This window comes from Ambystoma mexicanum, chromosome 6q (genome assembly GCF_040938575.1).
Source record: "Ambystoma mexicanum isolate Mex_15411 chromosome 6q, UKY_AmexF1_1, whole genome shotgun sequence".
NCBI lineage: Eukaryota > Metazoa > Chordata > Amphibia > Caudata > Ambystomatidae > Ambystoma > Ambystoma mexicanum.
In genome coordinates this window covers 750,473,579-750,488,367 of record NC_090937.1, presented here as the reverse complement: position 1 = coordinate 750,488,367, position 14,789 = coordinate 750,473,579, and the positions used below count along the sequence as shown (strand labels likewise).

The window sequence follows — 14,789 nt, the reverse complement described above, 5'->3', positions numbered from 1 at the left end:
GTCCAAATTCCAGCCATTTTGTGTCCCTTGAAGTTATGGTGGTCAAATCACCCGTCGAAGGTTCATTTTCCTAAGGCACCATACACTTCTGGCATCCCTTTGAATAACTTCAATATAACATCCCATTCCATGCAGAAGCGTTGGTGTTCCCCCTGAAGGGAGCAAGTTACCCACTCTAGTTCTACTAGGTTCCATACTTTACCCACTCATTCATGCTCTGTGGGGGTATTCCTTTCTTTTCCAATTCTGGGCTACTACCAGCGCTCTGCCATCACTAGGATCACGTAAGCCTTCCTATGTGCTTTTGTTGGTAATTCTTCCAAAATCTCTCCCATTTCCAGAATGGCCATAACTCTCAATCCCACAATTTGTACCCCAAATATCTCTTCCAGAGCTGATTGGATCCCCGGCCATTATGGAAGTATGCGCGGACATCCCCACCAAATATGTTCCCATGTCCCCACTTCCCCACATTCCCTCCAAAACCTGTCCGAGACCTCCTTATAGCATCTGTGTAATCTTTTTGGGTGTCAAATGCCACTGGACCATCCTCTTCATCCATATTTCTTGTAATTGGATTGCCTTGTTAGCTTGGTGATTTGTGCCCGTAGAGCGACCAACTGCTCACTCTCTAGTGTTTGTCCCACCGCCTTCTCCCATCTTTCCATGTATCTCCTATTTCCTGATACCTCTCCCTCTTCAGTGATGCCATAAATGGCCCCCACAACGTGTTTATCCCCTGTTTCCGTTGAAACGTATGTTTCAAGGGGGTGAAGTGCCTAATGGCAGCAATCTTCACTTTAGGGTGGAGCAGCCAGTGTCTCAATGGGAGATAACGGAATCTCTCCCCTTCTGTTCGATCAAAATCATGCTTGCACTGGTTGAAGGATTTCAGTTCTTGACCCTCAAACATATCAAACAGAATTCTACACCCCCCGCCCCTCTTGCCACCTGTCAAACTCTCCTCGCCTCCCCTCATACCCAGTGTAATTTGGGGGTTTCTAAAGATGGGTGTTAGTGGGGAGGGGAAGGTGGTCAACCCCGACCCTTCTCACTGATGCATCCCACCTTTGTCTGGCGGGACCATCAAGTTCAGTATCTCCAATTTGTGTGATTTTATTTTGAATCCTGCTACCTCCCCAAACTGTTGCAATGCCCAGTCAACTAAACCCATAGTCTTCTCTGGGTCCGTGACTATTAATAACAGGTTGTCCGCAAATGCTGCGACTTTATGTTCTAGCCCCCCAAAGTGGATCCCTTTAACTTCCTTGCTGGAACGAATATAGTGGCGAGAAGGCGCTCCAGGTGGATAGCATAAAGCAGCGGGGAGAGAGAGGACACCCTTGCTTCGTGCCTCTCATTACTGGGATGCTCTCCGAGACCTTGCCATTGATTGCCCGGAGAAACCTGGGTGTTCGGTAATATGCTTTTATCATTGCTAAAGAGGAATCCCCATTCCACCCTATCTAACGCTTTTTTGGCGTCTAATGCTATAATAAGGGCCAGGATCCCCGACTTGTTGGCCTTTTCTATGAGATGATTGACCAGTCAAGTGTTGTCACTGGTCTGTCTCCCTTTTATAAAGCCAGACTGGTCCGGGTCAATACATTTTGGGAGGAATCGTTCTAAACGATTTGCTAACATTTTCGTATTGATTTTTACGTCTATATTAATTAGAGCACCAAGTACGGTATTAGTGTTTCCCTAAAGTATTTGTAAAACTCTGCTGAGTATCTGTCCCGGCCTTGGGCTTTTCCCCTTGATATACGTGCTATTGCTGCTCTAACTTCCTCTGGTGTGATATCTCTCTCCAGTTCGCCCCTTTCTAGACTAGTGATCTTATTTATTAAAAACCATTAAATACCATTTGCTGGCTTGTTCCTCTGACGCTATTATTGAGGAAGTACTCCCCTATGTTTTCTCTTACCTCCTCCCTTTTATTTCCGACACCATTCCCGGTAATGACCTTCACACCCAGGCATAGTCAATTCTAGAGAAGGTTCTGTCCACATGGGAGTAGAAGGTGTACTCCTTTGTGTTCCCTCGCTTTTCCCTCCACCCGTCCACTAACAACAAGCGAGAGACTTTGGGACCAATGCATGGAGCGTTTTCCAATGGGATTGCGCCATTCTAAAATGCTTCTGTGAATCAGACCCTTTGTCCCGGTTATTAAAAATCCTTGCACTCCTGTATTGGCTGGGGTCCGAGGCTCTATTAAAATCCCCCAATAACATTATGTAACCTCTTGCAAAAACCTCCAGTTTGTTCAATGTTTGACTTAAAAATGTGTCTTGTACCGAATTTGGGCCGTATATGTTTGCTAGCATAAATGTCTCCACCCCACCCCCCTTTCAAAGATTATTGCCAAATAGCGTCCCTCAGTGTCCCTTTCCGAAGCGATAGTTTGGAGCCCCAATGTTTCCCGTACAGCTATCAGCAACCCCCCTCCCCCATCTTTCCTACTGCATTGGCTTGAAAGATTTGGCGATATCCCCATATTCTTACTTTATGCTTATCTTAATTAAGGATATGTGTTTCCTGGAGGGCTCTTATTCCCGGCCCCTCCCTTCCCATAAATTGTTCTAACATTTTCCTTTTCACCGGGGAGTTTATTCCCCTTATGCTCAAAGAGGTGACCTTGAGTGTATCCCTGATGGCCATAGCCAAATTCTGTTTGTCTGTGTACTACCGCTGAAGGTGGACTAAGGTAGTGACCCCCTTCCCTCTCCCTTCCTCTCTACCCCCATTGCCCCCCTTACCGTTCCCTCACTCGGCCTCACCAGGTTGGCTCAACCAGCCTCTTGCCCCCCCGAACCTCCTTATTGAGAGTTGAGCCCACGTTCCTTCCCAGTGATTTCCTTGATGACCTTGCTGACCTCTCCCTTGCCCTTTGGGACTGCCCAATGTCCTGTTTGCTCTCCTTGCTCCCTGATGGGGGCAGCCAATGTTTGTGAGTGGTACCAGCCCTCCACTGACTCCAGGAGGGGTATGATCTTTTCCGGGCTCTGTGCCCTCAGTGCTTGCTCTGCAGAATGGCCAGGAGGGGGAAGCACAGGTCCCCCTCCCCGTGCGTTGGTCTCCCTCTGCGTCTATCTTCGCGCTCGGGGCGCCTCCGCTCTGTTGCACTCTCCTTGCTTCTCTTTTCTCCACGTATGAGCCTGATGGTATCCCGGTTGGTCCTGCACCACAGTCAACCGTCTAGCCCCATTGCAGGAGCTGTACTGTGCTGGCTTCCCCCCACCCCCCACCAAGTGTTGTCCCTTTGCTGGTGAGACCTACATTCCTCGTACGGTTTATAGGTGAACTCAAAAGGAGCACTGGTTGGTGCTGGGGGTATTTATGGTGGTAACCAATTGCTTTGCATCAGCTCTCAAGTTCGTGGTCTATGGATTGCCTAGACTGATACTGTGGAGCCCTGGTGAATTGCTGGTGGCTCGCAAGAATTTTGCTGGTGGAGTCCCGGTTCACCCACCTCACTATGGACCATTGGGAATCCCTGTTAAGCGTTGGTAATTCCAGTGCTATTCGCCTGCAGGGTTTCTGTAGGCTGCCCAACCAATGCGGTCTTGTAATGACTCAGCGGTAGTAGTCGGGTCGGGATCACTCCTAATGAGCCCATGGAGGGCGGGCGGGCTCCAGGTCCCCCGCTCGATGCGGGCCTGAAATGACTCGGTGGTGGGCCTCGGGTCGGGATCTTAGTTTGTGAAGCTGCGAGGTATGGGTGGGCTCCCGGGTCTCCTCGCTCCTCCTTGCCTTTACTCTCCCCGGCGTAGATGGCAGAGCGCTTTCTCCTTAACTGTGCTCTTTTTAGCTGACTTCCGTGCGTCAGCTTGCCTTCCCGGCCACCACCTACGATCCTCCAGCAGTCCCACTTACTTTCTCTTGCTGTCTCCCTGGGAGAGACGTCCGCTCGCCCCCTCTAAAGGTGAGCGTATTATATTGCGCCGCTCTGTGCTGTTGCTCTTCTAGGGGCAGCGCCTCTGTGGGGTGATGCTTTGAAGGGGTTCCCTTTCTCCGCTCTGCTATCCCTGGAGTATCCTGCGTCCTCTCTGTGTCTCTCACCCCCCGAACTGCTAGGTCAGTAATTTGTTTATCCTACTGCCGGTGGACGGTGTAACACATTGATCCGTTCCAGCTACAGCACCTTGGGAGGGCTTTTCTCGGCTGTTTCTGGACTTCAGGCCCCGAGGTTGGGAGAGCTCTGTTTTTACGTTGCTGTTCTCCCGGCAGCCGTCTTAGAATCCGCTGATGGGCGGAAATTTAAAGTGAATGGGGCAAAGGAGTCATGCCATAGACAGCCAGCTCTGTACTCCTACCCCCTCGGACAAGTCCGTCCATCAACTGTAGTGCTCACCTGAAGTCCCAGTAAACAGCTGCCGCTCACCACTCCGCCAGCAGCCTGCCAACTTTCCAGGCGTGTTCTTCCCTCCTCCCAGGACCAAAGCACCAAACACTCACTGTCCTGTACCCCACTCACCGCTGCAAGACATCTAGGGCGCTGCTTCATGTTTTAATATTCTCCAGGAGTTAAAGGGCTAGTGTCAGCCGCAGAAGGGCAGGTAAAACAGAGTCCAACATTCCAGTCTCCACCAAGTAACACCAAACACTAACTGCCCCGCCCTCCTCGTGATCATACTAGGTGCTCATCACTATGGCTTAAATTGTACAGATTACAGTTGCGTGGAACATAGAGGAAAAGTAACTAGCGGGTTGCATAATCTTTATAGATGAAACACAGGCTTACCTCAGGACCTGGTTAACCCACTACTTTCCTTGTGGGGCCGCCCAGCACTCCCATAACTCCCAAACCACACTCCTGGTCGCCGGGGTCCTGGGGACTGCCGACAGCCAGCCCAAAACATTTCTGCACACGTTGCTGGCTTCGCTAAACTTTCAGATTTTAAAGGGAAAACGGCTCCTTCCGTTTTTCGAGTCTGACTCCACCTCCGACTCTGAGTTGAACAATTAGTCTCCAAAGCAGAGCAACCTTCGCTTGCTTTGCTAAATTTGTAATTTGTAATTAAAGTTGTGTATCTTCACACTTTCCAACGCAATTTGAAAACATTCCTATTTTAACTATTTCCAATAGTGTATAAGCTTGCTTTGTATTTACAGCCCCAGTTGTTCTCAACGCATGCCAGCTGATAGGTAGGGCTCCTTACTGGATGGCCTTTGGTTCATCAGATGTTTCGTAAGTATTTACCCCCATCCTTCTTAGACCATTTTCACATTGGTTATCATTTTTTATGGTAGCTCTCCCCATTAACATTATTTCCATCTGAAAGTCCATTGGAAAAAAACGATTATAAGATAGGTTTACATATGTGGCGTGGATATCTTTAATTCAGCATGTGCCATTTATGCATAATAGTTTAACCTGTTTAACTTTAAACTCTTTTCCTCTTTACATTTCTATTTGGAAATATAAAGAAAATAACTGTACATCGGATCTGCCCTTGAAAAGAGGACTGACTTAGCCAAGAATCTTGTGGAAGCACTTTCTTTATTTGGAACACCAGTGCTGAACGTGAATGGGGAGAATATTTGCATTTTCGGTGTCTTTCAGTAGAATACCCACCACGGAGCTGACTGATGGGGGGTTTGGGATTATTCGGTACTTTATAAACTAGTGTATTCTAGAATATGGTTTGTCTATCGGCAGAGAGAGTTTTCTATCCAGATATCTAGTGAGGTATTTACAATGATCAAATTTTGCTTGCGCACGTGGCCTGAGCTACCACGATTTAGTTCCCTGAAGTTGCAATGTTATAAAGTCTGGGACCAATATGGAGATCATAGTCTCCTGCTAATATGTAGGCAGTGAGATATTACATTACCCTAAATCGGAAGACATTAGGGACATAGATGTAACTGTTGTGTATGCAGCACCAGGGGTCTATTCTTAATTGTTTGTTATTGGCGGTAATCCTGGGGGTAGCAATAGCAATTCATATTATCCTCTTGCTTTGAGTTGATGTGTTAATATTTTTGCAGCCATGCACAGCTTAACTGAAATAACCTCTGTGTTTGTAAACTTTATTGTGCTGAGGCCAACTCTGGTGCTGATGCAGACAGCATTGCCCGAACTCATCTTCCCTCTCCAATGTTACGTGCTTCTTGTCATTTCATTGTATAGCTAATATATGGCAGAAGAATGTTATTTATTTAATGAAAGATCTCTTGCATGCACTTGCCCTTTGCCATCTTATTGTGCTCTAGAGTTTGATGGGTCACTCTTTAGGGTGAAAAACCATGAAACTCTGGCACCTACGTCTGTTTCTGACAGGCTGTAGACATGGGCGAGAGACTCTTGACACACAAACGGTGGTACTACAGAGGGATCGGGGTATGGGCTGAACGATTGTTAAAAAGTAAGTAAATTATGTGTTTCAGCAAAATCATCGTAATTTAAACAGGAGTTAACTAACATATGTATGATACCGAAACCATGGGTTCATGTGGATTAAAAAGGTGCCAACATGATATTCTCTTCTTTGTAGGTTCATGCCAGAGCCAAATCTTCCTCCCCTGGTTCTCTACGATTCAAAGTCCATTCCTCATGGTGTGAATCCTCAGCAAGTGGTGAACATTGATGACATAGAGCAGAGGCTTCCAGAGCTCCCCGCTGCTTGTAGGGAAAGACTTGTCAAGCAGTATAGCATCTTACCTGAACACAGCTACACGTTGCTGGTAGGTGTCAACACAGAAAGTAAAATGGGGAACATGGCCAGGTTTGACGAACACGAAAGCTAAACATAAGGGATTCTGTAACATTTGAAGTCATGCCATGTAAAACTCATTCCCTTATCTGGAACAAATGGTCTTGAATCGGTAAGATCGATCTAGTTCTAAATCGGTTAGAAAAGTCAAGGGGGTCGATACACTCTGTGCAGGGATCTGTGTGTTAAGTGATGGTCACTGGTTTGAATCCCGACACAACCATCTCAGTCTTCCTTCTTGGTGGATAAAATGAATACCGTCGATTTGAGGTGCAGTACATTTTTACATAGTTCTATTAAATTGACAAATGTGTAATAGAAATCTTTGAAATGTGACATTTAATATTATGGTTATTCACACCGTTCTGTAAAGAATACAGGCTCTGAAGATCCAAAAGAAGTCAACATTTTGACAATCGAAAAGTAGCAACTGCTTCTACAGGTCACCATCTTCCAGGCCAGCTAAAAAGAAGTCCTTTCGCACTGTGGCACGTCCAACCATTCCTGTCGGTAATTTCCTCTTCAACATCGGGCCAGCAAGGTGGCATCACATGCCTAGGACTAGACCCTCTTCCCTTCAGTGTTTTAAACGCCAAATATCTCTTTTATCCGATATAAATATATAGGTAGATCGTTGTTTCAAAAAAGACAATGAAGTAATTAATTTGCAAGCTCTGATTGGTGGTGGCACAGCAAGTCATCCACGTTAGGCTTGGGAGCGTGTCTGGCTGGCTGGGTTCTTTTCATCTATTCATTCTGCTGTTTTTGTTCTATTTCTTCCACTGAATGTCTACGTTTGTGATGTTTTCACATTATCATGCAGTACTTTGTTGTATTGCATTTCATCTGCCGATTGTGCTTATGGTTTTTTCATCTATTGATTTTGTGTTCTTTTCATCCAGTTGTTCCACTGTTGGGTGTATGGCTCCATTTTATCCGTTGAATGTCTTCATGTTTTTCTGTGTGTTTTGGTGTTTATTTTTATTTTTTTACATTTTCTTCCTTTAACATGTACTATGCATGTATGAATATATCAATATTTTCTTTTCTTAAAAAGTGATCATCCTGCGTTTGGCTAATGGGATTTGACAAGTTTTAGGAGTGCAACAGTGCAAGATGGGGGCAATGCCTGTGCCAAAAAGCCCCAAAATTGATGTTGATCATTTAGAGATATACCCAGCGAAAGTGTTTTTTGTCAATCTATGGAAAATCCAGTCCAAAACTCCAGATTTTTCAACATCTTTTTTTTGTACATGAAAACGTTTATGAAACTTCGCTAAATTTGGCATGAGTGTTTGTATATGTCCGCATCAGTTTCTTGCAAAAGTTGGTCCATTTTCATGAAAGTGCGACAGGGCTTGCCATTTAAAGTGACATGTAACGCTGCAATTCTGAAAATCCATTCTGCAACAAGATGCGTGAAGGAAAGAGGGTTTCCCTAAAATGCCATGCTTGCTTTCCCACAAACGGCCAATTTCAAAGAAATGACGATCGGAAGCAAACTACATCCACATAGTGGAGAACATGGATGGAACCAAGCTTTGCAAAAACATATTTTTAACCTATACACACATTCAGTTTGGATACAATTAAATCTCACGGCTTGATCGCTAAACATTAGGGAGTCTTACATGTGCATCCAACAATGTTGTATACTAGATATTGGGCCTCATTACAACCCAGGCGGTAAGTTCCCTACTTTACCACCATGGTGTAAACTCTGTTTACACCATGGTGGATGGTGGATTTACCGCCCCATTCCAAGGTGAGTGGGGCGGGAAATCCCCATTCCTCATTTACCCTTTCCCATTTTTGCCCCATAGGGCATAATGGGAGTGGGGAAGGCGCTAATTACGGCACCGTAAATTACGGTGCCGTAATTAGCACCAAGGCGGGTTAGCGCCTTGCATTTTAACGGCTGCTAAAAGCAGGCGTTAAAATGGTAATCAGGCGTTAAGGGTTAACGGCGCCGACGGCGCCGTTAAACCCTTAACGCCTGGGTTGTAATGAGGCCCATTGTGTTTGAAATGTCCTGGGAGAGGCTACTGTGCTGGGGAACCCGGGCATGTTCTACATAATGAATTTCCACCAGTAAAGAGTCAGTCGAATGACAATTGACCTTTTCACAATTGACCGAATTGTGAAGGTCAATTTTACCATATATGTGGGGGGAAACCCCCCACAACCCACCACCCAACGCCAAACCCCCCAAAACCCATATATATATATATATATATATATATATATATATATATATATATATATATATATTTCTGAGGCTTGTGGAATCTGCTTAGATCACATGCTGTGCATAGGCCGACATCTAGTGGAAGCTGCGGAGTATTACAGTTTGTTTTTCGAAACTCGAAAATGGCCGTCGACACAGGCGTGCCAGTAATACTATCCCTAGTGTGACGTCCACTGTACCCAAGATCCCTCACGCGTCTAGGATCCTCAGATTGTTTTTTTCCGCCATACTGGTCGGAAGCATCTTGCGGAGTTCCCTGGCCTTAGCCATACTTTTGCTAATTATTGAGATATTATTTATTGACATCCTTCCCCACCCCAACGTCGACCCTCGACACTCGACGACGGCTGGAGAAGACATCGACCGTCGGCTGCTGCACGACGGATCTGGGCCTCGGAAGGCCGCTGGCCTCGGCCCGGGCCTAGTAGGCCGCTGGCCTCGGCCCTGCAAGTAGGGAGAGTGGGGGGTGGTACATACTCTTCACTCTTAGTATATAGGTACACCTTATATATTTCCTACACTTACCAGCCCGCTGCCTCAAGGTGCGTATGGAGGGTACCCCTTTCCAATTCTGCCCCAAGTGCAACCGCAAATACCCTTGGGTCGACAGGCACGCCACGTGCAATCTCTGCTTGCCGAGGGACCACCCCGAAGCGAACTGCAGAGCGTGTAGTAGGTTTAAGCCTAAGACACTTAAGGACCGTTCGACAAAGCGTTGGGCCCACCACGCCAGGCAGGCAGCCATGGCAGCGGAGGGCGCCTTCAGCGATGGCAGCGACGCCGTACTTTCGGACGGCGAGGGCATTACGGCGTCGAAAGACTGCCGAGCGCAGGTCCCCGACCTCAGAAGGTTGTCCGGCAGGGCGGCTATGGGGAAGACCCCCGGCGACGCAAGCGCTACACACCCTACACACACTAAGCACACTAAGTCCAACCGAACCTCGACGACGTCGACTACTCGGAAAAAGGCACAGATAGAACGGTCCGACTCGGTGTCCTCTGGGCGCTCTCGATCGAGATCGCCGCATGACGCAAGGCAATCATCCACTCTTGCCAAGAGTGCCTCGCTCTCTAGATTAACGGAAGTTCGATCGTCGGAAGACGAAGACGACTTCCACCCCCAGGCCGCGCTCCAGGAGACCGAGGCCGCAGTTAACACCAGCGAGGCCCCACGCTCAAAACAAGGTACCTCTCCCGACCCTCGACGCCAGGCGTCGAAAGTCTCCGAGGCCTCCAAGGGGCAGGGAAAACATTTTTCCACGCACGGGGAGGGGGGGAAACAGCGGAAAGCACAGCCTTCCACTCCTGTAAGACCATCCTTCCACCCTAAGCAGACAGTCAAACATAAATCTACTGGGACATCAACATCCAGCAAGGCTACCCTTGATAAGTCCTCTAAGTTGCCTACTAAAGCCATACCCTGTTCCAAAGAATGGTCCAGTGAAGACATAGACAGGGTCATGTCAAGGATGTCTTCCTTAGCTGATTTTTATGACAAGAACCCAGAACATTTCCTTTCGTATGACCCTCAAGGGGCCACACCCTCAGGCTCCTCTGATCCTATCCCCCTAAGTAAAAAGGCCCGGTTCGAAAGACCTGAACCCTTCGAGGTGCAGCCTTACTCTACTCCATACTCTACTCCACACCCCAGATACCAAGGACAGCCTTTCCCTGAAGGGGACCAGGAGTTTACAATTATGGAGGAACAAACCGAGACTGAATACTATGCGGATGATGAGGACCTGGAGGAGGTAGAAGACGAGCAGGAAATTTACAGAGTAGATTCCCCGGTAGAAAGCGAAGCCCCAGTTACCGACTCGCCAGTTGATAACCAGCCCCTCCTCAATGAAGTTCTCGCTCGCACGGCAGAACATTTTCACATCGACACCCACGGTGTACAGGAGGAAAGGGACTTCGCAGAAGAGTTGGTGGGAGAAAGGAGGCCGGTCGCTCAAACCATCCCTATCCTTAAATCCATCCAACGTAGAATAGATCCATCCCTGGTGAATCCAAACCTCACCAGAGCCGTCAACCCCAGAGTCGAAAAACTTTTTCGGGCAGCCCAGTCTGACCCTCTTTATATAAGAGGACAGCTTAAACCAGACTCCCTAGTGGTTACCAACACTCGGAAGAGGGCTGGAACACCCTTATCGTCATCAGAAGCTCCTCCCGACAAGGAGAGCAAAAGACTATACGGGTTTGGCAGGAAGGTAGCCTCAACGTCCGCCTACCAAGCAAGGATTGCAAACTCCACCACCCTATTGGCAAGTTACAACTGCCATCAATGGGAAGAGGTCGCGGCGCTCATAGCCTCTGCTCCTGAACCGTTAAAAGGCCAGTTGGCTCGGATCTCGGCAGAAGGGAGTGCCGTGTCTGGTTGCATATTAAAAGCAACCTTCGACGCCGCGGACAACGCAGGAAGATTGATAGCAGAAGGTACTGTTATCAAGAGACATGCGTGGTTACGGCAGTCGGGGTTCAAAACAGAAACACAGGCTTCATTAATAGACAAGCCGGTGGAACCCGATCTATTGTTTGGGAAAGCGGTCGAAGACGCACTTAAGAATGCCAAGGACGAGTACGAGACTCTCAAATCCCTTGGCCAGCTTACCAACAAACCCCCTAATCAGAGGGGGAACAGTAATTTTCGTCGCCCACGCGGCCAAATTTCACAAAGAGGCAACTATGCCCAAGGACAGGGTACAGAATGGAACAACAACCAGCAGTCTACCCAGAGTTACAGCAAAGGTAACAAAAGAGGTCGTGGAAGAGGCAGAGGCAGCCCCAACAAGGGAGGTGGCACGCCTCCACCAAAGCAGTGACGCTCAGTTCAGGGTCCCTTCTCACGCAACCCCAGTAGGGGGACGCATTTCCAACTTCACCCAGGCTTGGGAAGGGATCACCTCAGACAGATGGGTGCTGTCAACAGTGTCCACAGGATATTGTATAGAATTACTGCAGCGTCCCTGGAACCACCCTCCACGACAAAGAGTACACTCCTTAGAACATCAGAAGATCCTTCTCGAGGAGATCGCCATTCTGCTAGAAAAGGACGCGATAGAACTCGTCCCAGGACACCAGGTAAACAAGGGTATCTATTCAATTTACTTCCTTGTGCCAAAGAAAGATCTAACAATGCGCCCAGTATTGGACTTACGGCCTGCCAACAAGTATGTCAAGCCCCAAAAATTCCGTATGACCACGCTACAAGAGGTAATCCCCCTCCTAAAAAAGGGGGATTACATGGCAACCTTGGATATGAAAGATGCTTATTTTCATATTTCCATGCTCCCAGCCCACAGAAAATACTTGCGCTTCAAGGTGGACAGTCGCCACTACCAATTCAAGGTACTGCCCTTCGGGATAGCTTCAGCACCAAGGGTGTTCACCAAGGTACTGGCGGTGGCAGCTGCACACCTACGCAGGGAGGCAATCCCAGTGTACCCTTATCTGGACGACTGGCTCATAACGGGGGAAACCCCAGGAACTTGCAGGTCAAACATTCAGAGGACTATCGACCTCCTCCACGAATTAGGCTTCTCTATCAACGAGAAGAAGTCAAGTCTGGTGCCAAGCACCTCAAAACAGTTCCTAGGAGCAATCCTAGATTCTCAAAGACGGTTGACCTTCCCTTCGGAAGAGAGAATTCGGAATATACTACTGCAAATTCCACATTATCAGTCAGGTCAACAAATAACGGTACGCAAAGCAATGCGGTTACTGGGCATGATGGCGTCTTGCATTTACCTGGTCCCCCACGCGCGTCTGCGCATGCGTCCCATGCAGGAATGGTTGGCGAAACAGTGGTCTCAGGCAAGTGGTCAGTGGGACGATCTAGTGGTCGTTTCACCAACACTCGTACAGAGCTTACACTGGTGGACAAGAGAGAATCTCGCAAGGGGAAAACCCTTTTACGATCCCGAAGTACAGGCAGTGGTGACTACAGATGCATGCCTGACTGGGTGGGGAGCTCACCATCTCCACCACACAGCTCAGGGTCTCTGGTCTCACTCAGTAGCCAAGAACCACATCAACCTGCTAGAGCTTCTGGCAGTATTCCGAGCGCTTCGGGCGTTCGAGCCCCATCTGCTAAACTTGTCGGTGCAGATCCGGACGGACAGCACGACAGCCATGTTCTATTTGAACAAACAAGGAGGGACTCGTTCGCCAAATCTGTCCAAGCTTGCCCAGAAAATCTGGATATGGGCACTCAGACGGAACATCTTCCTGTCATCACAACATGTTCCAGGGGAGCTCAATTCCCTAGCGGATGCCCTAAGCAGAGACTCCCTCCCAGAGGAACACGAATGGGTCCTTCACAGAGATATCGTAGAAGATCTCTTCTCTCAGTGGGGTTTCCCCACTATAGACCTATTCGCCACAAGCGAAAACAAACAATGCCCAGGATTTGCATCCAGGTTCCCCCAGCCAGACTCCCAAGGGAACGCCCTGTGGATGAACTGGTCAGGGATGTTTGCGTACGCTTTTCCACCAACTCCTCTCATCAGGAAGGTGGTGTACAAGATGAACAAGGAATCGATGACGCTCATCCTAGTTGCTCCCATGTGGGCGAGACAACCATGGTTTCCACACCTACGCAGGATGGCGGTGTGCGAGCACATCAAACTCCCAGCCTGGTACAACCTACTGTCCCAGCAACAAGGTCAAACAGTGCACCAGGATCCCAACTCAATGAACCTGGCAGCATGGCTCCTGAGGTCATAGAGTTTGGCCATCTCAATTTAACACAAAGGTGTATGGACATCCTAAAAGAATCCAGGAAACCAAACACAAGGCACTGTTATTTTGACAAGTGGAAGAGATTCGTTATTTGGTGCCAGAATAAACAAATCAACCCAGTTGATTGCACTCCTTCCAACGTTGTGACATACATGCTCCACCTGCTAGATGCAGGATTGGTTTTTAACTCTCTGAAAGTACACCTGGCAGCCCTCTCGGCTTACACCACATCCCATAACAAGGTGTCGTGGTGGAAAGTACCAGTAGTTAAAGCCTTCATGGAAGGAGTAAAGAGACTTCACCCTCCTATTTCGAACCCAACGCCAGGATGGGACCTTAATGTGGTGCTAGCTAAGCTCATGGGCCCCCCTTTCGAACCCATGCATAAAAGTAGTCTCAAACACCTGACTTATAAAACGGCCTTCTTAGTAGCCATTACCTCTATAAGAAGGGTCAGTGAAATTCAGGCTCTGTCAGTGCAGGATCCTTTCTTTACTATCCACAAGGACAAACTGGTTTTACGCACTCACCCTAGGTTCTCACCTAAATTTATATCAAAGTTCCATGTAAACCAGTCCATCGAGCTTCCGGCTTTCTTCCAGAACCCGCAAAGCTCAGCTGAGGTGAAACTACACACCCTAGATGTGCGTAGGGCGGTCCTCTACTATGTAAATAAAACCAGACCGCTAAGGAAAACAGATCAACTGTTTGTCTCCGTAGCTACAAGCAGAGAGGGAGATCGCGTCTCTAAAGGCGCTATCTCGAAGTGGATTATCAACTGTATACAGCTGTGTTACTCTCTTTCTGAAAAGACTCTGCCTTTTACGCCAAGGGCCCACTCTACTAGAGGCATTGGGGCCACTCTGGCTTTCATTGCAAATGTTCCCCTCGACACCATTTGCAAAGCAGCTACTTGGAGCTCTATTCACACTTTTACTCAGCATTACTGCATTGACACTCATTCCAAGACAGATACACAAGTGGGACAAGCGGTTCTGAGACACCTGTTTGCTCATGACCCTTCTCACATCCCACCTCCTTCTTCTGGTACTGCTCGCTAATCTATGCACAGCATGTGATCT

The 14,789-nt window shown here is 48.0% G+C and overlaps 1 protein-coding gene across 1 annotated transcript in view; it reads left to right on the top strand.

Annotated features, from left to right (window-relative positions):
• Positions 1-14,789, top strand: part of GATB (glutamyl-tRNA amidotransferase subunit B) — a 1,295,211-nt gene that overhangs the window by 970,076 nt on the left and 310,346 nt on the right. Inside the window, exon 9 of the mRNA XM_069631274.1 lies at positions 6,501-6,690. Within this exon, the coding sequence (XP_069487375.1) occupies positions 6,501-6,690 (190 nt within the window). The remainder of the gene's footprint in view (positions 1-6,500; positions 6,691-14,789) is intronic.